General features: G+C 36.1%; 1 protein-coding gene across 8 annotated transcripts in view; it reads right to left on the bottom strand.

The window, feature by feature from the left end:
• The window catches only part of TCF12 (transcription factor 12), a 368,629-nt gene that overhangs the window by 1,267 nt on the left and 341,033 nt on the right, over positions 1–26,329 (bottom strand). For 3 of the 8 annotated variants that reach the window (XM_045822243.1, XM_045822247.1, XM_045822248.1), the window contains 8 exons: positions 25,148–25,221; positions 24,081–24,152; positions 23,133–23,339; positions 15,494–15,608; positions 14,111–14,273; positions 9,392–9,624; positions 3,960–4,113; positions 1–1,060 (listed from right to left, as the gene is read on the bottom strand). The exon at positions 1–1,060 is cut by the window's left edge and continues 1,267 nt beyond it. In XM_045822243.1, coding sequence (XP_045678199.1) covers positions 3,971–4,113; positions 9,392–9,624; positions 14,111–14,273; positions 15,494–15,608; positions 23,133–23,339; positions 24,081–24,152; positions 25,148–25,221 — 1,007 coding nt within the window. In that variant the 3' untranslated portion in view covers positions 1–1,060; positions 3,960–3,970. The remainder of the gene's footprint in view (positions 1,061–3,959; positions 4,114–9,391; positions 9,625–14,110; positions 14,274–15,493; positions 15,609–23,132; positions 23,340–24,080; positions 24,153–25,147; positions 25,222–26,329) is intronic. The other 5 variants (XM_045822246.1, XM_045822250.1, XM_045822245.1 and 2 more) reach the window with 3 other exon arrangements.

Raw genomic sequence — 26,329 nt, 5'->3', positions numbered from 1 at the left:
CTGAGTTTTGTTATGGTCACCAAAATCACAGCCTGAAAAATCTTCTTTGTATTTTAAATCCATTTTGTGCTTACGTATAGCTAACACTTTACAAGTACTATTATGTAGTACTTACTGCTTGGAAAACAAAGCAATTTCTAAACAGTAGTTTCTTCCCTTGTAATTTATACTTCTTGCCATTACAAGTTTTACTATGAAAACTAGAAGCTTGAAAAGTCTTGGTTATTATTAGAAATAAAGCAGTATTTATTTTGGGTCAAAATCTTAGCTAAGCTATGGTCACAGATGGTCTCTGCTTATCTTTGTAAGGTAAATATGCAAAGCACATAGGGTTATATGGAGGATTCTGGACTGTGTCCATAAACTACTGTTTCAGAGACCAAATATAACACCCACAAAGAGAAAATAAAAATGAATGAAAAATGAGAGTGAGAGAAATGCTATATATACCAAGTAATATTTTCCTATTTTATGGAAAACACTATTCATATGGCAAAAGGATAGGAGAGGGCAACAAAAGACTTTTCCCTTCCTTTTTAAGACACTAATAGGTATGCCGGGAATGCTAAGGGCCAATGGTTGTCACTGCTTTGTTCTCTGCATGTGAACAGCTTCAACGCACGCTGGCATCAGCTGAGTGTAGATCAGCTTTCCACATTAACTTTTTCCCTTTATATGTAGACCTTACAGTTCCATAACAATAAATAAAATTTGTAGTTACAATGCATTTGTCAATTCAGTTTAGGCACAAGGCAACTTCCACGGTGAGTGGAGAGATCGAGACAGTCTCTGATTGTGCAGAAGCGACATACTGCTTGCAACAAAATGATATGTTGCAAACATCTCATGGGCTGACGTTCTATCTGATGAGCTTCCTATCTTCACTTCTGATGGAAGTGTTGACCAGTTGCTTTGATCGTAGGATTATATTTGAGTTTCCTGTTTCAAGTGTTTTGTTTTTTCTTCTCCCTCCTATCAGGTTTGTCTTCAGATAATCTGAGTTGTCCAAGTCCTTATGAGGAGAGTTCACCTTCTATCTAGCCTACTGATAACTCTGGAACTGTGGTGGGGAGAGCCAAGGGAGAGAGAATCGATTAGGACATCACTGTTAAAAAAAAAAAAACAAAACACACCTCCCCAGAAAAACAACAACAACAATTGATATTTCTCATTCCCAGGTTTACACTAAATCAGCAGTTTGCTAAATGACTTATAAATAAGCCTCTTTCTTTCAAGGTGTAATTGAAATGGTCTTACTTGATGTATATGGTAAGGTTTTTTAAAGGAGATCATGGGATTACAGCATCGTGAAATATAGGATTATACAAAAGCTGTGACAATTAAACATTGTTGTGTGAGAGAAACACCAATTGGTTGCTTCTTACATGCCCCCCCAACTAGGGACCTGGCCCTAAACCCAAGCATGTGTCTTCATAAAGAACTGAACCAGTGACCTTTTGGTTCACAGTCCAGCGTTCAACCCACTGAGCCACATCAGCCAGGGCTATATTCTTAATATAATATATACAGTAGTAACTGTAAAATTTTCCATTTTAGCCATTTTTGATAGAAATAGTTTTAGGGAGACTCATACTTTTCACTTCCTTTTGAAACAATAACCGTGGTATTGTTTTTGTAACAGAGTGAAGCTCTTAGGGATGGACAGCTGAGATACTCAAAGCTACTTGGCCTCACATTACCTGGTGGAAAATTCTTGTGTTTTATAGTCATTCATTCTGTGATCATTTATCAGTTAATTTGATTCTAGCAGGTGTTTTCCTGATGCCTAGTCACTTGCTGGTTCTAATCTGCTGTCTAGTTCTATAAAGAATTGAGGACTATCAGGTGAAACCAGAAAACCACCCTTATGAAATTAGCAACCTTTAAGACATATATTTTTTTTAAGATTTTATTTATTTATTTTTAGAGAGGGAAGGGAGGGAGAAAGAGAAACAACAATGTGTGGTTGCTAGGGTCATGGCCTGCAACCCAGGCATGTACCCTGACTGGGAATCAAACCTGCGACACTTTGGTTCGCAGCCTGCACTCAATCCACTGAGCTACGCTAGCCAGGGCTAAAGACATATTTTAAGATAATAAACTCTAGCCTATAAAACTTAATGGAACAAAGTACATTTACTACATTTCTTATAACCCTGAAGTATTTTTTTTAAAGATTCTTGATCTCTTTTTGATAGGTGAGAATCTCAAGTTTTAATTTAACCTAAGTGGGGAAATTTACACATTATAGAGATATGGGTAGATATATAAAAGTCATATGAAATAAAGAAGCAGTAAAAAGAGCACAAAGTAAACAGAAGGGGGAAGACAGATGTGAGGTAGGGAGAGAGACTTAAAGAGAAAGAGCTAGAGACAGACTGGGAAGAGAGTAAGAGAAAATGGGTACAACAAATAGGCAAGAAAAATAAGACACAGGATCTGAGATAAATGTGACAGATGAATATAAAGTGCTATTTTCATAGCCCATTGGTTACCTGGGACCTGAGCATAAGAAGTTATCTCTCATCACACTTCTCCAAAATGACCTGCCAATTTAGAGAGTCACTTTTGCATTGAGAAACAGCAGCATGTTTTTATTTTAAAATGTCAAAGTTGTTTATTTTTGAACAAAAACATTTACTTTTTTCATGATATTCTGTATTTTCCACAGAATATGTAACAACAGCTTGGGTTTTGGAGGACCTCCAAGTTAACTAGCTCTTGCCTGAAGTCTCTTTGACACGTATAATCAGTTGGATAGCTGGGTATTTTTTTGTGGGGGAGGTAGCTTTATCCCATGTGCTGCTGGAGTTATAATTGACACAAATAATTACATCAACATTCCTCTTTTTGTCCCCAAATGGAATCTTCAGTTTTGGTCTAATATGATCCTAGGAAGGATATACATAGAGGTGGTAGGAACCAAAGTTTTCAGAAAAGGGTGAGGTACTGATTGGTGTTTGTAGTTTACAAAATAGTCTATCAAATTACAGATTTTCAGCTCAAAATGACAGCTACAAAGCTGATCAAATGAACCTGTACTTGAACTAGTTTTCCTGCTTTATACCTCCCATCCATTCATCTTTAGTGCTTTTTATCTGCTGATGAAACTGGGAAAAGAAGTATACACTGCTGACGCTAGCTAAAATGTTATTGCCCAAAATACTTAGTCTATATTAATTTCTGCTACCTAAATAACTATACAACTTAACAATACAACTTAACTATCCAACTTAGATTACAGATGTGAATGCATATAGTTAAGGAAAAGGAGACACATATTAACTACTTAGGCAACAAACTCATATTACTTTTGTTACTCAGTTTTAAAAAACCACAAGGAAGTAAATTGTGTTTAGTCCATAAAGAGGAAGAGAAAAGGAACAGCCTTTCAATAAGTAAAATTCCATAGAAGGGCACTGGTTCTATCATACATAGCACCTCTGCCTTCATTAGTAGATTCAAGGTGTAACTGATATTCTCACAGGGAAGAAAGCTGCATTATTACAAACTTGAATTATTGATTCAATGGAAACAAGCAGTAGCTGTTTTGTATGCAAAGATTTCATGACAAAGAAGAGGTGGATGGTTAACAAAAAACTGGCTGACTGATATAGTCAAGTACTTCTGGTAGAGAAATATGGTAGTGAAAGAATTTTTTGATGGAAGAGTCATTGTGTTATTTTCTTCTTGGATCGGAATGACATTTATGATGATCCAGAACAGAACCCAAAATGCTTTATAAATTGTAGGATACTATCAGACTTAGAAGAGAATAAATTTGGTATAAGATGACATTAGCTCTTTAAGTATGATTATACAACAGAAAGGTAAACTGTTGGATTCCAAATTACATGTGACCTTTACAACCAATGCCACTGGAGATTCTGTTCAAAGGTTCTAATTTTAAGATAAGTTCAGGTGATTTCCTTGTACTTTATTTTCATACCCTTACTTACCTGGCTGATGTTTACATATGACCCATAGGGTTGGTAGTTTCACTAAGCCCAGGATGGGTTCCTGGTAGTGTGGTTGGCGGCTCTGCCGATACGGCAGAAACTTTTTCTTCTTCCCTTCTCTTAAGGCAGGCTGCTTTGGGGTTAAGATTCCTCTCTGCAATGGAAAAACAATTTTTAACATTATAGTCATAAGTTTTGAATCAGGGACTCTTAGGTCTTAAACTGGGTGAATTGCTGTTATTTTTCTTTCTGTGGGTTTTACTCTATGGTAATACAAAAGTGAGACATTATTACTCATGAAATCCCTAAATCTGCAGGTCTTTCTCTAGAGCACATATTGTATTTAGTTTCTCTAGAAAAGAATTCTCCAACTTTCTTGAAAATGGGGTTAATATATTTTGCTGGCAGCATTAGGGAAGCAAAACAGGACACAGGGTTGAAGATTTCACTGTTCATCTTCATGCCTCATATGCTCTCCTTTTCTTGGTGTTCCTATTTACAGCCTTTCTGTAAATAGGAGCCTTTCTGTAAATTCTGTAAATTAAATTCTGTAAATTTCACCTTTTCCCCCCAGAAAACACTCCACCTCTTTTATGGCAGACGGGAAAGAGGGCAAAGGCAATATGAAGTGGAAAGGAGACTTAGGGATCAGACTTTTCCATAGAAGACCTTCAGGCACTCTCTCTCTGTTTTCAGTTCTGACACCTGCTCCAACAATCAGTACCTCCCACGTATAGACTCTTTCAGGGCTAGGGGCTTTGTGTAGTGAACTGTTCTGCTTCTTGCTGGTTTTCTTCCCTGATCCACTTCATTTCTTCTATCTAAACAAGTCAGTTATTGCCATTCTCCTTTCTTTCCTTCTTACGTACATTTTTGCTATCTCATCTGCTATTGTTTTCTCTCCTGTATGTCCTTGTGGGTTAATTCCATTCTTATTCTAAAATTTCAGTGGGATTTTAATAAGGAGTAGACTACTATCAATGAACATGCTAAGACAGTCATATTTGACCATCTTGTTGTAGCTAAATTAAAATCCACTGGGGGTAGGGTCTGGAGATTTGTTTAGAAAAAGGAATAGCCTCAGGTGACTCTGGGACCAACCAGATTTGGGAACCACTGTCCCAGTTTATTCATCTTCAAGCTCACTAAGAGACCAGGAAACTAAAATTATAGTATTTATAATGATTCTAAATTATCACTGGAAGAGAAGTGAGCTGATAAACTGACTTGTGAAAGAGTTCAATGAAGAAATATTAAAAAAAAAATATATATATATATATTTATTTATTTATTTATTTATTTATTTTTAGAGAGAGAGGGGAAGGGAAGGAGAAAGAGGGGGGCAGAAACATCAATGTGAGAGAGAAACATCAATCAAAAGTTGCCTCTCATATGTGCTCTAACCAGGGACCAAACCTAAACCCACAACCTAGGCATGTACCTTGAAAGGGAATCGAATTGGTGACCCTTCTCATTGCAGAACAATGCCCAACCAACTTGAGGCATACTGGTCAGGGCTGATGAAGCATTTGACCAGTAATCCAACCTTTAGTAAAAGTTGAGAGTAGAAACTTAAAGGTAATATATGAAATCTGCTGAGGTTTAGCAAAATTGTAGTAATGACAATGTAAAGGCTTAACTTGGCAATGGCAGGGACGAGAACTTGGCAATGGCAGGGACGAGACAGGATTTAATATGTGGGGCACCAAGGCACAAAAAGTGCTCTGGCAGTATCTGAAGCTTGGAGCGAAAGTCACTCTTCCTGCTCTTCTCCAGCTGCACTGCAGGCACAGGTCTGGTTGCCCTCCTGGTACAAACACTTGCCCAGGGATGGCAGGTTGCAGAGAGCCAGATATAGTTTTGGAGCACCATCCCAAAACCAGAGGGGAACCCAGAGAGTCCAGAGGATGTCCAAGGTATACATATAAACAAAACGTGTATCTTTGTAGAAACTGCTGGGTCCAAGGAATACTGGGTAGGGCCCCTGAAAGGATGAATAAACTCTCAAAAGTGAATAGGTTACTAAGATAACTAAACACTGCTCGAGATAAAAATCCATGGAAAGACAGTAGTAGCTGTATCAGACTCTGAAGGTACTGCCATAGACAAGGCACAGGTTACATTGGGCTGAATAGTTATAAACCCTGTTTGACAGAAAATGACCAGAGTGTTCTTCAAGAAGCAATCTTACATGGGTCCTAAGACTTTTACATTAAGTTGTGAAATAATGGCTTTGGGCTTTTAAGCCCAGAGTCTGAGGGCTGGAAGAAGGTAGGCTTTTATGAATACTGAAGCAGTCCCTAATGAATATATAGTTCAGTATAGTTAAGTTTTGTTCAAACTCAAATCAGTCAATGGCTGTTTCTATAAAGCTTTCCAGAACTGTGAAAAAGTCAGTGCCCACTGTTGGGGTCTGCCCTGCCTGGTCTCAGGAAGCTGTAACCCTTCATGACTTAGGCTGAGTGAGAGACCTCCGAACTAGGAGCCAATAAGGAGACAAAACTTATTTCCCTGGCATGAACGCTGCCTGTTCTGTGCCTGGCCTCCAATGCTTGATCAGTTAGCCAATGACGGGTAAGATTTCCCACAGGGGGAATTGCCCAAGACAGGCATGATCACATGGAAGCCTCAGGGAAAAGACTCGGGGCTGTAGAAATGAAGGGGTCATCAACATCAACCCCTGCCGCCTCAGTGTTGTCAAAGCCTGAGTCCTTGTTCTTAGTTGTGAGAAATCCAAGTCTCCTGGCTGCCTATGTCTCCTCTGCCTGACTCAGGCCTGCGGAAATGACAGGGGCGGTGCAGTCCAGACCAGAGTTGGCAGACCCCCGAGGTAATCAGGCCTGGGACATAGAATATGCAAGATACTGTGAGATCTGCTTGCTGGAGGATGCTATTGAATTAGAATATGAAGGCACGGGCAGGAAATGAACTACCCTTTTAGGTTCTGTAGTCCTGTTAAGTGATAAAACCCCAAACTTTGCCCAGAATCCCAGCGGGAGTTCTGTCAGACCCTTTGAAAACTACCTATCCCTTCTGATCTTCCCTGCCAGACTATAATCCACAAACTGTGTCTGTATTCTTAATAAAAGCCTACTCAGGCGGGGGCTCAGGGTGCTCTCCACTAGAGAGAGTGGCCGTTTCATCCCTATTTCCCCACAGGACTCGGTTGTCCCTGTGTATGTTTTTCTCGTGCTTCGACAAGCATCTGCAGCAGGGATGGATACTGCTGTCCAGTATCCTCCAAAGCCCATAACACTGACCAGAGCCTAGGTGTTAGATCCTCTCTCAGATGCCTCATTTCTGTTGTAGGTACATGAGTGGGACCACTAAAAAGCCAAATCTTACAAATGAATGAATAAAGTCTACCCAGGGATGGTGAAGTTCTTAACTTTTTTTCAAACACAGAGGTGTTTTTCATTTTTATGGCTTGGATCTGAGAGTAGGTATTTCACCACTGTTGTCAAGACACTAAAACTTTCAGTGCAGATAGAAGCAATAATCTGACAATAAATGAAAAGAATCAGCATAGAAAATATCTTGGGCTGCGGGGGAGGAGGATGAATGTACTAGGGCCACTCATAAAGGTGTCTTGTTGCCTTCTGAGTGAGACATAGGGTGTCAGATACACCTGAGTAAAAACCTTTGGTAAAGTGACAGGACGCACGGACAGTTCAAGGAACCTGCTCTTGCCACAGACAAATAGGCAACAATCAGACTGTTTATGAATACCTCAAGGTAGTCAGTCTATAACTCCTTGAAGGTCAGGTTTCATTAACATGTACCCTTTACAGATATTCCAGAGGTCCTAAAACAACAGGAACAAGTAGCTGGCTTTAGCAGTAACTTGCTTATGCACGAAATCACCTAGTCATCATTTTTATTCATTGAATATATTGGATAGAAAAGGATGGATAGGATGGATCAATTAATTACTATTTTATGTTTTTCAAAAACGTGTTCTAGCCCTGGCTGGCGTAGCTCAGTCCACTGAGCGCGGGCTGCGAACCAAAGTGTCGCAAGTTCGATTCCCAGCCAGGGTACATGCCTGGGTTGCAGGCTATAACCCCCAGCAACCGCACATTGATGTTTCTCTCTCTATCTCCCTCCCTTCCGTCTCTAAAAATAAATAAATACAATCTACAAACAAACAAACAAACAAACGTGTTCTAGTTCTCTAACTATGGCTTTCCTAAAAAGAGTATCTTCCTGTAATCAATGCAGAGGGTCGCTGGTTATAGTTTTCAAGCAACTACACTTCAATCCTTTTTTTCTTTTCCTACTTTCTTTAAATAAAGTATTACATAAATATCTGATAAATAAGGCAGGCAATTTCTTTCAATAAAGAGAGTCTAGAGGCAGGGTCTGAAACCAAGGTCACATCTATAAATTGTTTACATAAAGGCTTAGAATGAGGTATTTATAACTTTGAATAAAAAGATATACAAATAATATGTAAAAAAGCAAGCTCAATGGTAGAATCTCTCAAGGGCTTGTATTAATTGATAACTCAGGGTCTAGCACATAGCTGCTTGAGACAGAGCCATAAATACTTGTTCAGAAAATGAAGTTTCAAAGCATCTTCAAGATTCCTTCAAACTTCTTGAAAAGTTGCACAGTTGGGGGACTTGTCTGGGTCAGTAGTGGATGAGCCTATATAAATCACATTTTTGCCCTTAGGGACATACAGGTATGATAGTACATACCAAGAAGATCATGGCATTACCGATCAGGGATCAGCAAAGAAGTCATGATATCACCCTGGCCAGTGTGGCTCAGTTGGTTGGAGCATCACCCCATAAATGGAAAAGTCAAAGAGTTCAATTCCTGGTCAGGGCATAGACGAGAGGCATTGATCAATGTTTCTCTCCCTCCCTTCCCCCCTCTCTAAAATCAATAAGCATGTCCTCAGGTGAGAATAAAAATAAAAAAAAGTCCTGACGCTTTATTGATATAGGTATAAAGGACTATATGAGGCAAAGGAAGGAGGAACCATGTCCAGACAGCCTATTAAGCTGTACAACCAAGTAGATGCCCCCAGGGCAAAGCAGGGAAGAAACTGAGCACAGAGAGGTAGGTAGGAAAGACAGGAAGGAACAGGAGGACAGGTCAATTCAACAGTGTGGGAGATTAGAGCCAACAAGAACACAGAGGCACAAAGCATTAATGCTGAGCACACAAAAGCTGGTTGTTCTCTGCATTATTACATAGGATTATTCTCTGCTGGTTTCTGTGAAGCACTGAGCCTACAGATATTGACCAATTCAGTGAGACAGAGGTGAGAGAACTAGCAGGAAAACATAATCTAGATGATGCAGTGGTAGAAATACTAGTTGAACTTGCAAAAAATTTGTGCAAGCAGAAGGGTGAGTAGAAACAGAAATGTCTGCTCAACTGAGGCATAACAATTATGTACCTTTGCTGAACCTACTTACCTCTGACTTGCTGTTCTAGACTAAGGATGACTGCCACGGCCTGATGAAGAATAAGGAGTTTTGTTTGGGGTTTTTCACTCTTCAAATGGAGCTGACACATTCGACCCAGCTCTTTGAATGCTTCATTAATATCCCGCACACGCAAGCGTTCTCTGGCATTGTTAGCCATCCGCCTTTCCTTCTCCCTTTCTATCTTCTGTTCTGGGTTCAAATCCTCATCTTCATTAGTACTGCTGGAAACGAAGTAACAACAATGTGTATTAGGTTTCCTATAAAATGTAGATATGTTTACTGAATTAAATTATAAAGATGGATATGAAAATTACCTACAAACTTTACCAAATAGAAGTAAAAGCTACCCTTTACATGAATGTTTATTTCCTCCCAGTCTTTCTTCAATACACATATATAGTCACATAATTGAAATTATACCAGACACATGGTGTGGCAAAAGTAAGTTTACAGTTGTGAGTATGCAAAACACAGAGTTTTAGTCTTGTATTATTTATTATATTATTTTCTATATGAACTGTAAACCTACTTTTGTCCCACCCTGTACATTAAAAATGCATTTTTACTGTATATTACAGCATGAAGACTTCTCCATGCTAGTGAAACTCTACATAAACATAATTTGAACGACTACATAATATTCTAGGCACTTAGTTAGCTATTTGAAATGTGATCAGCATTACTGGGAGCTTATTAAAAACACAGACTCTCAGATTCTATTGCAAACTTACTAAGTCAGGAGCTGTATTTTAACCAGATCACCAGCTCATTCATATGTACATGAAAGTTTGGGAGGCACTTTCCTAGTACACTAATGTATTAATTTGCTTAACCTATCTATGCTCTTAAATATATGCTGACAGTCGCTTGATGAAAAAAAAAAGCTTAAAGACACAGAGAGAATGGGTTTATAGGAACAAATATAAAAGGACACGTGGACAAAAACTAGGGGGTGTGGAAATGGGAGGGAGGTGGTGAGGGAAGAGTGGGTGGGTTGGGATGAAAGTAAAGACAGAAAACTGTACTTGAACAATGATTAAAATAAAATTAGGAAAAAAAAAGGGAAAAAAAGACACACACAGAGAGAACTATCTCAGAAAATGATTATTTTTTTTTGTTTCAGAGAGAAATATTATCATCAGTGATTAAAACATGGGTGAACTGGAACAATGTTTTGAAGGATAAATTGGCAAAATAAATCCAAAGCCTTAAGAATGTTCATTACCTCTTAATCAGCAATTCCAACTTTTAGAAATTCATTCTACAAATATAATTAAGAGATGTACAAAGAAATTTATGTAAAGAACTATTACATTAGTAACACTCTGGATACCAGTAACTGGACATGGATTAGAAAAATCACAGTACATGCAGATAACAGTCTACTATGCAGCCTCTAGAAAAATCAAGTTGCAGATTACATTAAGTAAAAGATATCAGACACAAAAAACTACATACTGTATGATTCTACAAAAGACTACATACTGTATGATTCTATTTACACGAACTTTTAGAAAAGACAAAACTATGGTAATGGAAAGCAGATCACTGGTTGCCAGGGGATGGGAGAAGGTACTGATTACAAAGGAGTATGTGGAAACTTTTGGGGGTGGTAGAAATATTCTTTCATTTTGCAAAAAACACTCAGGGATAGATGAAAATGTTAAAAATACATTGTTAAATAAAAAAGTTGAAATTATAAATTATAACCAGTGCAATTAAAATTTAAACTCTATATACAGAAAAAGAAGACAGTAGTTAACCACTGAAAAGTAGTCAGTGGTTAATTCTGGGTAGTAGTTTTTTGTGTGTGTGATTTTTGTATATACTTTTCTGTATTTTTCCAACTTTCTGTAATAAAAATGCATTAAGAAATCAGAAAAAATTTTAGGGGGATGCTTTAGAATAAATTTTTAAAAAATTTTATTTCTATTTATATTACAGAAATATATTATTGAGAAGAGCCCCTCATAACCTTAAAATGATGTGTACAAAGAACAGATGTTTTCTCCTCTTTTCTAATGCCTTGAGTACTGTAAGAAAGAAGTACACAATAGATTCTTACAAGCTATTATCAAGAATTACATAAAAGTATTCTTTTGGTAGCAGGGAATCACTAGTTCTTGGGCTGCAAAAGGACCTCTACAGATCATCTAGCCCAAAGATTTCCAAATGCGGCCACTTATCAGAATCTTCAGAAGCACTTAAAAAATATAGCTTTCAAAGGTCCACTACCACAGCTACTGATTTAGTGAAGTTGGGTTGAGGGCCAGTCACCTGTCTTTCTAAAATGTTTCAGGAGTCTGTGCAGCAGGACTGAAAACCACTGCAAGGTCCAGAGAAATTAATGACCTCCCTAGAATCACAGAGCCAATTAGTGACAGTGTAACAACAAGAACCCAGGTCAGTGCTCCATGGAAGCAAGCCTACACCACATACCTAAAAAATTACCATCGTCATAACAGTAACTACAGTTTATTTAATGAGTATTTACTGCATGTGAGACAGTGTGTAAAGGGTTTCATGTGCTTCATTTTCAGTTTATTCCCACAAAAATTCTGTAACAGAAAGTCCTTTTTAGAGAAAAAGGAAGCAAAGCTCAGACAGCTTTAATAACTTGCCCAAGATCACTTGGTTTAAGTTATGGTGGAGCCATGAGCAAAACCCAGATTAACCTTCCTTTGTCCAAAGGACATGTTATTAAATCTATTAACTATGATTAATTACTAAGTATCATTGTTAACCTATTATACTGCTTTCTCAATTTCTGATGACCTACATAACAGGGTTCAGTAAACTATGACTCAGGAGCTGGCTACCTAATTTTGTAAATAAAATTTTATTGTAACAGCCAACCCACTTGTTTATATATTGTCTTTGGCTGCTTTTCTACACAATGCCAGAGTTGAGTAGTTGCAAGGGACTAAATGGTCCACAGAGATGGACATATTTACTTATCTGGCACTTCATGAATGAGGAGGAAACATGCAAATTATTTCCCTTAAAATTCTATTTGAATAATAAAACTACAAAAGAATTAAGATGCCTCAAAGGAGTGCTCTATAGATTCCATGACCCAGTTTTCACTTCCTCATGCCTCTGCACAACTGAGTACAATGCATATTAAAATAATAGCATTAGCCTGGATGGTGTAACTCAGTGGACTGGGCACAGGCTGTGAACCAAAGTGTTGCTAGTTTGATTCCCAGTCAGGGCACACGCCTGTGTTGTGGGCCAGGTTCTCAGTGGGGGCCACATGAGAGGCAACCACACATTGATACTTCTCTCTCTCTTTCTCCCTACCCTTCCCCTCTAACAATAAATAAATAAAAATCTTAAAAAAAAAGAGGCAAAAGAAAAAAAAAGTATTCCCCACACCCAAAAAATAAGTAAAAAAAAAAAATAGCATTAGTATCTTCAGATTTATTTTTTTCCAAGAGAAATGTTTAAGTGTTGAAAATAGAATGTCATATACAAAAGGATATCTTTTTAAGTATGTGAACATAGGAAGGACCATGCTGGTTCTTTTAGTTATATCTCATACTTGCTATAATCTCCTTTGTGCCATAATTTAAAACATAGAACAATGTTTAGAATATAAATATTTATATGTGATATATACATATTATAAGTGGATATATACCAAGAAAATAGGATGGATCACAAATATATCAGAAGTTTTAATATATAAGAAAAATCTGAGGAAAGAATATGGAAATCATTTGAAACTAACATACTACGTGTTAATATCCATACTTCAAAGCAGGGTCAAGTCCAATTTCTGGAAAATCTTCCCCAACAACATCAGCCCACCTGGAGTACTTCCTTTTCCATACTCTTCTCAAATCACTGTTTAAACCAGGAGTTGGCAAACTTTTTCTATAAAGGGCCAGATAATAAATATTTTCAGCTTTGTGGGCCATCTGGTTTCTTCTGCAACTACTCAAAACTGCTATTGCTGCAATACTAAAGCAGCCAAAGACAATATGTAAATAAATGAGGTGTGAAAGTATTCCAATAAAACTTTATTTATAGCCCTGGCCAGTGTGGCTCAGTTGGACATTGCCCTGCAAACTGAAAGGTTGCAGGTTTGATTCCCAGTCAGGGCACATACCCAGGTTGAGGGTTTGGTCCCTGGTCGGGGTGTGTATGACAAGGCAATTGATTGATGTTTCTCTCTCACATCAGTGTCTCTCTCTCTCTCTCTCTCTCTCTCGAAGCAACGAAAAAAAAATGTCCTCTGGTAAGGATTTAAAAAAACAACAACAGTTTATAAAAGTAGGCAGTGGGCTGGATTTGGACCATGGGCAAATTTGCCAGCTCCTGGTTATACTTAGCCTTAAATTAATATGTTCAAATATTTATTGATGAAATGTACCTAAATATCTATACTGTACAATTTAATTTGTTGTAGTTATTTTCCCCTCTGATTGTCTTACAGACTGTAAGCACTGAGGGGAGAGATGTAATTCTTTTTTATATGTAGACCCTAAAATAGTGTGGTATAATGGAAGACATAACTGCTGAGTCAGCTTCATATGGTTCCCTTATAGGGACGCTGTGAGGATTAAATGAGGTAACATACATGAAGTGCCAACACAGTATTTAGAATATAACTCACAATAAATGCATGACACCCTCCAATTTTCCAAGTATTTTCACCCATGACAAATGAGTGAAATTTAATACCTGGATGCTAACAAATACCTTGTTCTGCCTCTAGATGAAACCTTGATGTCCTTTTGGGAGGATTCATCATCTGATTTCATGTCATCTGATGAAGGAGGTTCATGAAGGTTTTCATCTTTCTCTTTGTTTTCAGTCTTGATTTCTGTTGGAACAACAGTTCCAGACTGACTTTGCAAGCCACCTAACAAAGAGGCAAAGAAACAAAATAAATGTCCAGACTTAGGAATTAGAACTAAGACAGTAAAAAGCTTTGTAGACGATAAATACCCTTAGTTCTCAAGAGGGGAATCTGAAGATGTAGGAAAGTATACTATTTAGAGCTGAATAAAACATGCCCACAAATCTTAAGAGAATGATTTTTTTTCCTGCTGAATGTGTTTTTAAAAAATTTTATTTTAATTGTTGTTCAAGTACAATTTTCTGTCTTTTATTCCCATCCCAGCCCACCAACCCAGCCCTCCCCACCTCCCTCCCATTTCCACCCACCCCTAGTTTTTGTCCATGTGTCCTTTATACTTGTTCCTGTAAACCCTTCCCCTTTTCCCCTGAAATTCCCCTGAAATTCCCTCCCTTCTCCACTCTGGACACTGTCAGCCTGTCCTCTATTTCAGTGTCTTTGGTTATATTTTGCTTGCTTCTTTGTTTTGTTGTTTAGGTTCCTGTTAAGAATGATTTTTAAAGCCTCTTTATTTAGAAGAGCAAGCCTGGCCTTGATGGTCAGTCTAATGCTTACTTTCAGGCACTATTTACATAACAAATGAACAAATGATGAGAAACTTGATGGATTTTTAGAAACTGACTTCTAAGATTCTGCCAAGGTAAAGGAAATAAGCTTTAACATTTTCCTTGATAAACACAGTAAAATAGGCATCATGGTTAAATACAACCGGGCAAACTTTACTTTGGTATCCTTAATACTAGTTATATATTTGTACTTATTTATTAAGTTCCATTATAATGTTTATCAGTTTGCTTTTTGACAGAGCTGCTTCTACAACTGAACTGTTTCTAAACAACAGCTGCTATCATTCAGAGCTCTCAACATACTCAGATGTATCTTTCTCACCGCCTCTAGGGCCCATGAAGACTCAGTCATGAGGGGAAGTGATTAAGGAAGACAGACTTGACAGAAGCAGGAGGATGTAAGAAAATGACAGGTAAAACCTGAAGAACAGTTTGGATGTGGTTCCATCCACAAATATCTACAATTTGCCCAGACAAATTGGCTGAATGAAACCCTAAATACCCACCCTCTACACTCATGCAGTAGCACGACTTTTGGGAATTCTCCCACCTAAGTTGACTTCTGATTCACAGATGTCAATGTGCCTGTGAGAAAGGTGACAGTGTTCCAAATGGTATCTGTCTGCATTATTGCTGAAAACCCATAATATAGTTTACCTCTATAATTTTCTTGTGTTTTATGGTTCAAGTCTGTGCTTGAAGCAGTGACTGTACTTGACAAGACTGAATGATTGCCATTGAGACTGACAGAGTCTTCTCTATGAGTTCCAACCTAAAGTTAAAAAAAAAAAAAGTCAAGATAGTTCAGGGGCAATAATTGTTTATATTGTTTAGAGAAAACAATAGTACTCATCTGAATTTAGTAACTTTTCTTTTGATTTTTGATTTCAAGACTTGATAGTAGCTTAAATTTTAAGTAGTTTTATTACAAACAAAATTCCAACCTCCAAATTTAATATCCCACAGAGGACTGTAGCAGATGAGCTAACAGAGACAAAACATTCCAGAAGCCATAAAGTACTACAAATTATAGGATTTATTAATAATTCTCTATGAACTGATCTGAAAACCTATTCCAAATACTATCTAAATACAGGGTAGGGCAAAAGTAGGTTTACCGTTGTATGTGAAAGTTTGTTCTTGTAATATTATTTATTAATTATTGCATTATTTTCCACATGAACAACTGTAAAGCTACTCTGGCCCAACCTTGTATACTAAAGTATGCATGAATCTGTATTTAAGAAAATATTACTAGATTCCAAGTAATAATATTTATCTATACTTTGGCATGCCCTTTCCTCACACACACATATAGTGTCTTATTTTCTCTTTCTCTAAATGCCCACCCTCAAAAGTTTTAAAAGAGTAACAAAAGGCAATACAAAATTTAAATGAACAGAAGTTCAGCACTGCCACGCAACAAAAATGCCATATATTTTTAATCTCACTTTTAATCAAACTTACACAAGTCACAATTAACCTGTAATGGGAAGTTAAGGCATGCAAACACCACCAAATGTTTGGCTATAGCAGTATTTTTAGAAAAATTGGTTATAAATGAAGCTCTATTACAACAGTATTAGATATGTCAACTAGAAGATTAAGCCTTTAATTAAAGACCTTTATTGCCTGAAGGTATACATGAGAAGCAGTGTTTTCAATAAATCTTTCAATCCCAGTAAATTGCTGAGCTTTGAATCCCTCTTGAGTAATTAATATAGCTTTATCTTTAATGACTTTGTATGAATTTTATCCTAAGAGGTATTAAATACCCCTATGCAAGTTTATCTTTTGATTTTTCACGAGCTAAACAAAAGAAACCAAAGCAAAGTTTCAGACAATGCAGACCATTTGGTAGTGGACCTAACTAGAACATACCAGGTCTTCCACCACTCTTTTAAAGAAATATCTGTTCTCTATTTACCCTTAACCTTTAAAAATTTTAAAAAATTATTTATCTATCTATTTATTTATTTATCAATTGTTGTTCGAGTACAGTTTCCTGCCTTTTACTCCCATTTATTTATTTTTAGACAGGGGAAGGGAGAAAAAGAGGGAGAGAAACATCAATGTATGGGTTGCCTCTCGCAGGCTCGCCCACTGGGGACCTGGCCTGCAACCCAGGCATGTGCCCTGACTGGGAATTGAACCAGCAACCCTTTGGTTCGAAGGCCAGCACTGAATCCACTAAGCCACACCAGCCAGGTCTATCTACCCTTATTATTATCTTTAATATAGTTTTTAAAAAACCCTTTAACGTATCCCACAACTACTTTTTAAAGTTATTTGAGGATTAGTCACTGATGAGAATTAGCTGTGTCACTACTCTTTTAGATAATCAAGCATGACTATATCCTTTTTTTAACCACACAATTTCATTATGTAGTACAATCATAAAATCTTAAAGTTGGGAAAGGATCACAGAAACTACTTTTATTCCCTTCCCACTGAAATCTTCAGTAAGCTTTTAGATTTCCCCCCATAAAAACACTTGAAAAAAATCTGAAGTAAACCTAACAACCGGCAAAAGAGAGGGTTGTGAAAATTGTATTTGAGAGAAAATTATTTTTAAAATATTTCATAGTATTCTGTCTCCAGGACATCCCAGTCATGTTTATTCTTAACCCGTAGTAGGGTCCTTTCTTGCTAGCTGTGAACTGCTCAATGATCTAAGAGGAAGGTCAGTTCAAAAATCCCATTTTATAAAAATAGATATGATATAAATATAACATATAGCAGCAAATTCTTTGGAACCTACAGGCCTATTGTAAAGATAAAATATCACTAGAACAATTTTGACTTGCTGAAGAAATCAATGTAGGATAAAGTAAAAGCTAAGATTTCTATATTTGTGTTTGTAATAATCTTAAAACTTTCTGTGATCTTTGATGGTAATATGTGCTAATTCTGCTTTTACTTTAGTATTTGGAGCTATTATACTAAGTAATTTAAAAGGAAATAACTTTTAAAATTGAAAAATTTAAATATGTATGTATATTTACTACATGTGAAACATTTTACAGCTCTGTAAGACAAAAATCACTGGACAGTAACAAAATAAATTTTCACTCATTTGAGTGATGTTATGATGCATCTACTAAATTTTTATTTTTCATTTCTTTAGTATAAATAATTATTTGATTTTCTGAATTGCTACTATTAAAGTGTTCTGTCAACTCCTTTTTGATGAAAGGTTTAGCAGACAAAGGATCATTTCCCTGAAGGAAAACCAGAAAGGTTGCTCGATTTGTTTTGGGATATAAATGCCAGCAAATATTTTTGTCTCTATGGATTACTACAGACTATTTTCTCAAACCAACCTACATCATTGGCTTCTAAAAGAAAAAAAATAGGCTTCAGGCTAGCAAAACGCTTGAAGTCTGGAGTTTTTCATGTTAATGAAGTTAGCAGCAGGAACTTTTTCTTTGTAACTTGATTCCCCTTGCAAATGGCTCTCATATATTTTCTGGAGAATTTGACTTTCACAGTTCTTTCTTACAGTTCTCTTTAACCCTTACTCACCTTGGCTCCCACGTCCTCCCTTTAATCTGCAGTTACCCATTCAAATGGCTCTGTCCGCACACATAGAACAGGTGTATAAACAGTTCTTTGTCTAAGCACAGAGCCTGTGAGGCCAGCCAGATAGGACCCTGTTTAATTGTTCACCTCGTTAGCATACAGCTGACAGGCTGCTTCTACTAGGGGAGTAGCAGGGGAAGGCAAAAACCCTTTTGGCCTGCTATGCTCAAAATTTCAATTATTATAAAGAGCTCCATGTCAGAATAAAAGGCCCATCCCATTACATGACATCATCTTAATTCTGAATCTTCACATTCTGTGTATGGCCTTACTTTTGTGTAAACAGCCTTCAAGAAACCTGTTACCATTTTCATTTGGCCAATGGCTTTAGCACCCAGGGTAGAAAAATGTTAAATCTAATTAGTTGATGAATAAGAAATCTTATGAATTAAGGAACAGACTGAGAAGTACTCAGTATGAATTCCACTCTGATTCTGAAATTCTATTCTAATAATTTGTTCAATTTGTACTATTCACTGAATAGTAATGATTTAAATTAATCAGTACTAATCTACAGACTGATTAAAAGATCTTTGCGTACTGTATGCATTTTGTTTTACCTAAAGAGGGGTTTTAAGCTAGAAACTTGGCAGAATCCCATTTGTTATGGTTCCTAAAATGGTATTTCCATAATATATAACCTATTATGATTTTGAAACTTAAAAAAAAATGCTGCCATTTTAAACAATTCTGAACAATAAAAACTGGCTAACAAAATCCTTAAAAAGCACTATAGTGTTGTCTTAAAGAAAATAAAAACATTTTAAGTTGCCCACTTAAAAAATAGGTTAGTAAAAGTAAAATACAATTAAAGATAAACTCCTCCAATTCAGTTGTAACCTAAACAAACAATTCTTACAGTATACCAATTTATACTAATAAAATCAAATACTATAATCTAAGTATAAGGTTAAAATGATTCCAAATTTATTTTGATAAGTGACAAAAATGCCAATTTTAAACAAAATATTACCCTATTTACCTATTAGTCTTTAACAACTTAATTTCTTACAATTACATGATTTATATTTTTAAATATTATGGTAGCTTTAAATTTCATGATTTAACATTATTTACTCTGCTCTCATACAATAATACCACACATCTCCAACCACAGCTTAAACAACAACAAAAAACTCCCTCAAGCAATTTAAAAAAAGAAAGACGGAAAGAAATGCCTGTATTAAATTTCCCCAGGACTTGTAACAAATATGGATAGAATTATATCCTACTTCATAAATAATGAACTTTTAAAGATTTGCACCAAGCTTTCTTTAATACAAAAAGCTCCTAATCTAACTTAGTTTGGTTTGAAGTTGAAACCCTGAGGAATAACTGATACTTTGTGCTAAAAGATAAAAGCGCGCTCATGGATCTATCTCAATGGGCCTCAGTATTTCAGATATTACAGCCCTAAACAGATGTGATGTACAACAACCTTGTACTGCAGAAGCCTCTTTGTAATGGCCAGATGAAATTAATGACTCTATTCCTTTTTAGTTTTCTACTTAAGTATTTTTCCCTGTCAGTAATTTATTGCAAGAGTTTATTCTTACATGAAGTAAATGGAAGCAAAATTGAAGTCCAATGCTGACATTTTAGTAGTTCTAAAAACCCTGATTTTGTGCCTTAAAATTTAAATGAGATATCAATCACATCCTAAGAAAAGTGTCTGATAAAAAGTCTTATGTTCTACATTTGCATTAAACAAATATGGAGAAGTCATAAAAAATACTTAAAGTAGGAAATTAAGTAAATGAAATATTAAACCCCATTAAAAATATGAGTAAATATTAAAACTATTCCAGGCTGGTTATACTAATTATACTGTTTCCTAGTTTGTTTTTCCAATATACCAATCTTTCAGAAAATTTAATTTTCATGTATATTAGACAGCTAAAGTATGTTAAAAGCTTTCTGTGGTTGAAACCTCATTTAATTCTAAACTTTGGTACAGTCAAATCTATTCAGTTTAAAGAAACAACAGTCAAGTTTTTGACATTGACTCCTATTGACAACAACAAAAATATCACCTGAATGTTCTATGGAGTTACTGAAATAGTATTTATGCTCATTAGAATAATTCTACTCTCTGCAGAAAACAAACAGAATGATGAAAATTAAATATTTTTGAGAAGCAGACCTCACAAATTCCATGGGTTATGTAGAACTGCTGATAAACTGGTATTTCCGTGGTTACTTTGTAATTTTGGCCAAGTGACCTTAATTTTTAGGATTCTAAAACAAATACTAATTTATGTTTAATCAGAAAGTTAAACAAGACAAAAAAGGAAAAGTAATCCAGACTGTAATATTGTATCATTTCTTAGTTATGATCAGTTATAATATATGAGGGTATTTATCATATATGAGGGGAATTCTGTATATTCTACAGAAATGAGAAGGGATAAATAAGAGGAGAATCTTGGGGATAGCAGGCAATAGTTATAATATTATGTACCCCCAAATCACACAACCTCCAAAAATATGAAGAGCTGATTCAATATAGGTGGGTACTAATGGAAATCCTCAGACATGGACAAAGATATTAGGATATAAATCTTCCTCAACAGTATGCCAAAAACTTAGGTGGGAGGAGTCACTGGCTGATTGTGTTTGTTATTTCATTCTATCCTTTGGTCTTTTTGCTGAAACTCAGAACTGAGGACTCACAGCTAAAAAAGTTCATTTAAGCCCTGACCACTGTGGCTCAGTTGTTTAGAGTATCATCCTGTAAACTGAGAGGTTGTTGTGGGTTCTATCCCCAGGTGGGACACATATGGTAGGGGACTAATCAATGTTTCTCTCTCTCATAGCTCCCTTCCTCTCTCTCTAAAAGCAATGAAAAAATGTACCCTTGGGTGAGTACTAAAAAAAATTCATTTCAGAAGGACAGGAGAGGAATACTGACTCAACGGACAATGTCAGATTTTGTCAGTAAATAACTTTATATATTTGAGGGTAAGCCTGGCAGTAACGTCTAAATCTCCACTTCTACTAGTGATTGTATCTGAATGGGGTGCATATAGCAGATGACTTCTAGCACATTTTCACCAGCTCTGGGTCCTCTCAGAGTTATAAGTAGCACTGAAGAGAAAACCCTGATAGGCACACTAACCAGTATCATGGCTTACTTGCTGTGGCATAGATGCTGCTGTTCAGACTACGCCAGAGTCATCTCATGCTCCGTAGACTTTTTCTTGATTTTGAATTTTTTCCTTTTTAAAGAATATCTCTGGTAGCCCTTTTGTTCATGCTCTGAAGTAAGCAACAAATTCCTAGAGGACATATGTGAACTACTTTCTTAATTAAGAGCTTCAGGGCAACATCTAATGAAACAATTTTCCCCTGGACATCTCCTTTTAAAATGTACTAAGTTTCTAGATGGCTTTGAAGGAATGGATTTTGAAAAATCCTGACTCACATCCAAAGTTGGTAGAAAACTAATTTTAAAGGGGATTGAATTTCAAGATTTCTTGACATTAAAAAATACCCCAAAACTGATTGTTAAGATATGCATGCATGTAATGTCATCCATGTTACTGAAAACACTGCTCTTAGGAAACCAGGCTGCCTTGTGTGATGTTTACTTCAGCTACTCCAAAATGAGTATACGCCCTGGCTGGTGTGGCTCAGTGGACTGAGTGCTGGCCTGTGAACCAAAGGGTCACTGGTTTGATTCCCAGTCAGGACACATGCCTGGATGGCAGGTCAGATCCCCAGTTGGGGGTGTGCAAGAGGCAACCAATTGATGTATCTCTAGCACATCGATGTTTCTCTCCCTCCCTTCTCCTCTCTCTAAAAATACATAAAGAAAATCTTTAAAAAATGAGTATAAATGGCTGTCTGACATGTGAGTATGAAAATCTGGAACCAATCCTATTTCACAGAACACAAGCTTTCAGCATTTGGGGCACCTAATTATTTTGATGACAGGTGAGTTTTAGCCTTGATCACATGGCTTACAGCTAAAAATGTTTCATGGGAGAACATTTCACAACATGCAATGAATCCTAAAAACCATGCCATAAACATGCAAACACATGGTATTAGTTAAATAGCAGGTTCAAAAAGAGCTTTATTCCTTTAAAGATAATTTGGATAAAAAATGTAAGATAGTTGACATAAAATTTTTGATGTGTGTAGCTATAGAATTTTACTTTTTTCCCCTTTAAAGAATTACCATGTTTTTAAAAAGGTGGACTGAATTATTTTATTCTCTTTGGAGATTAATCTAAAATTGTTTCCTTTCATTGTCACTTAAATTACAGCCATTCTTAAAATTACCCCCACATTTTCTCTTTGGGAATAAAGCTTAAATATGGACCTGTACAAATAATTTCACATCCCTTCTGTTATTGAAGGCTGAGAAGAGAGCCCTTGAAATCCAATTTTGCTTCACTGCTTTTGCTATTCAGACTTCCTACACACTATTTCAAGGCAAAAACTGTTCTGCCAATTACTATGCACTTAGAAAAAAATCCAAGTTTAAGCTAAAATGATCTCATAGGAAGTTTCTGCTTTTTGCACATGATCATAGCAGGATTTTAAGGGCCAATGGTCAGCCAATGACCCTGTCCAGGACAGTAGAGGAAATTCTTAAAAGCCACTCTACTTCTCCACAAAAATAAGGACCCTGTTCCCCAAGTATTTCATGGAAGACAGTTAGGGCAATAGGCTTTGGAAGTTATAAAAAAGATGAGCACTATTTTACCATTGAAGCAGATCGACTGCTTGAAACAAGGCTTGATCCACCATAGTTTGAACTGAGGCTTCCAATTGGTGCATTGTGGGATGGTCCCAATAAACTATGTATATCACTGTGACCAGCAGGCAAACTGGTGGAAGGTCCCACAGCATGGTTCCGTAGCACATGGATAGCATCATCCAGTCTGTCTAAACGATCTTCCATTCGAGATTGCTGGAGTGATTCAAAAAAGACATGGAGGTTACTGCTGGTAACTGTTAAATTCATTCAACTTCTATTTCCTACTTTGGGATACATGGAAGACAGCAAATAAACTGTAGTATCAAGTAGCTTCAAAAGCGACTACCTGCACTACAAATCAGCAAAAAAAGTAGAATAGTCTAAATTAACAAAGCTTCAGAAACAAATCACTGCTTCATCAATTTACCAATCTACCATGAAGTTACTTCTTTTAGTTTATGAAAGATGAATGCTACTGTACTACTGTATCTATTACTCGGTTATAGCTGATAAAATAAGATAACCTGTACTTTAATACTGATCTTTGAAATAAGGACAATTTGGGGACACATCCTCAAGTCTATTAAGTTTAAATTGTAATTTTGTTTTAAGTGAATAAAGCATACCTATCTGAAATAGTGAACACATCCAAATATCCTTTTTCATAAAACTGAGGAAATGATACTGTCTGTGGATACACACATGCCCCATACACAAACATATTAGAATTTTTAAAATCAAAAGCACATGCCATCAGAGCTCTTCAAAAAAAATCATTCTCAACAACATAAGAGAACAAAAGTCTATTCTTAAAACACTCCTACAAAAATGAAAATAGTCATTGTTTGATTTTAAAAGACTTTGGAGTCTGTACAGGCTTGAAGATTCTAAATAGATAATAGGAATTATAATGAAATGAAACAGAAAAAAGGCACCATCTAAAAGAAATAGTACCTCACAGACATCCTTTAAGAAGGACATTGCATCTTGCAAATGCTCGTGAAGTTGCTGCTCAACTCGATTTTTCTGGCAAAGTCAAGACAGAACAGGAGGCAAAGCACAGGTTAAGATTAACTCCAAAAGAGATGAGGAAATAGCTGATGTGCATGTCTGCATAACATGTTAGTAAAGTTAACGCAGAGACCTGTGAGATCTACTTGTATTAAGGTATGAGAAGGCTGAAATTTAATAGCGAAGTTATAAGGTTAGCATCTAAATAGCACAAATTGCTTACATGTGCTTGCAAAATACGCGAGAAGAAAACTTTCCTCTAATTTAATATATTCTGTTAGTCACAGAAAAATAACTATTTTATCTGCAACCTGGAATTACTGAATGATAGCATGACTTGGCATTCTATGAAGTCATCCTTATTTTGTTTTTATATTTTGTAATTCTGTGGTAAGCACAGAAAAACAACAGTAGTTAACATTCAACCACAAATTCTTCACGCTCAATATCTAGATGGGCTCCTTTATTCTACTGCTTTGTTTGTTAAATAACATTTTTGCTTGTGTAATTTACACATTCTTTAAAAAAATGATGAGAAATAATAATCCTCATGACTAAAATAACTGCTATTACATTTTAAATTTTCATTGGAAATGTAATAAACTATACATCATATGAGAAAGAGTAAAATGCAACCATTTTCCATTGCTGGACTAATTTTCTTGCTTTTATTTGGTCTGTGTGTGTCTTTTTAAAGTTTCCTCTTATACATAAATGCAAAAGTATAGAAAAACGAAGCCCTAGATTTTTCAAAGAAACAAAAATCTCATAACACTATTTTAACTCCAGCTGTCCTTAGACCAGAATCTTAACGTCCCAAAGAACAGATGGCAAAGGCACACCCGAAGTCTTATATTGTTCAACTAAACCAGGCCACTTGCTAGCAAAGAATTCGTGTGCAATGCTATCCTACTATTTTTTTCATTGTTACTCAAGATTTACTGAAAGAGAACAAATGAACTGCATACTATCAGATGAAAGCAACCTATATGTTTCTAAGAGGCCCTTACCAGGGAGTGAAGTGAGTTTTCATAGCTAGGAGATGAAGGAGCTTGCCCTCCAGGTCTGGGCCACTGACTGGTACCTGTAAAACACAACCCAAAGCACCCATACATCTTGGTTAGCTCAGTGTTCTTGATAATGTTCTGAAGGAAAAGGTAGAGACATTCATTGACTGTACTTAAAATTACATGAAAGTTTCTGTTTGGCTTTCAGCATAGCATTGGCTTCTTATAAGCCTAACACATTAAAAAAATCTTTTTCATTAATACAACAGTGCAGGGAGTTGAGAAAACAAAGAGGAAAAAAACTATACTTTAAAACATAACTACTTTTTATGCTTGTATATTCTTTAGACAATCAGTATGCACACATATCTTCAGAAAATGTTCTTAAAGTATACATAATTTAAAATTCTGTACCATCTATGGTTTTACATAGTCTTTAAATAATGCTATTAATGACCAACTACATTAATATGCATCTGGTTCTCATCATAGTTTGCTTAATCACCATCACCTCACTGATGGACATTTTGGTTGCTTTCCATTGGCTATTATGAATAGTAATGAATATTATTATGTTATGAATGGTAAATGGAGAACATGTCTTCAATATAAGTAGCATTCTAGCTTAAAAGGCATGAATATATTTATGATCCTTAATTCACAAGGTTAAGTTGCTTTCTAAAGGGTCATATTATCTTGTGTCTTTAGTAATGCACAAATGCACCACTTTTAAAGGACTGCAAATGCATTTAGGATTATCTGTTAAAAATTTTCCCAACAGCCCTTACTGGGAAGGCTCAGTAGGCTGGGCATTGTCCAACAAACTAAAAGGTTACTGGTTTGATTCCCAGTCAGGGCACATGTTTGGGTTGCAGTCCATCAATATTTTTCTCCCTCTCTTTCTCTCTCTCTAAAAATAAATAAAAAATCTTAAAAATTTCCCCCAACATAATTTATACCACAGCATACTATTTAATTTGGAAATATCATTGTAAAAGTTGTTAAATTTTGTTTATTCTTTAATTTTAGGAAAGTACCAATATAACAAAAAATGAAGACAAAAAAAGGAAAGGATACAAGTTCAGTGTAGAAAGAATAAAAAGGGGAAAAAGAAAAATAAAGGGATTAATTTATCCATGGGTTGAGAACACAGAGTTTTAATGGACTTGCCAAACAGCTTTAAAA

This window comes from Phyllostomus hastatus, unplaced genomic scaffold, assembly GCF_019186645.2.
Source record: "Phyllostomus hastatus isolate PE091 unplaced genomic scaffold, TTU_PhHast_1.1 phas_scaffold_501, whole genome shotgun sequence".
NCBI lineage: Eukaryota > Metazoa > Chordata > Mammalia > Chiroptera > Phyllostomidae > Phyllostomus > Phyllostomus hastatus.
This window is presented reverse-complemented; position numbering and strand designations above follow the sequence as displayed.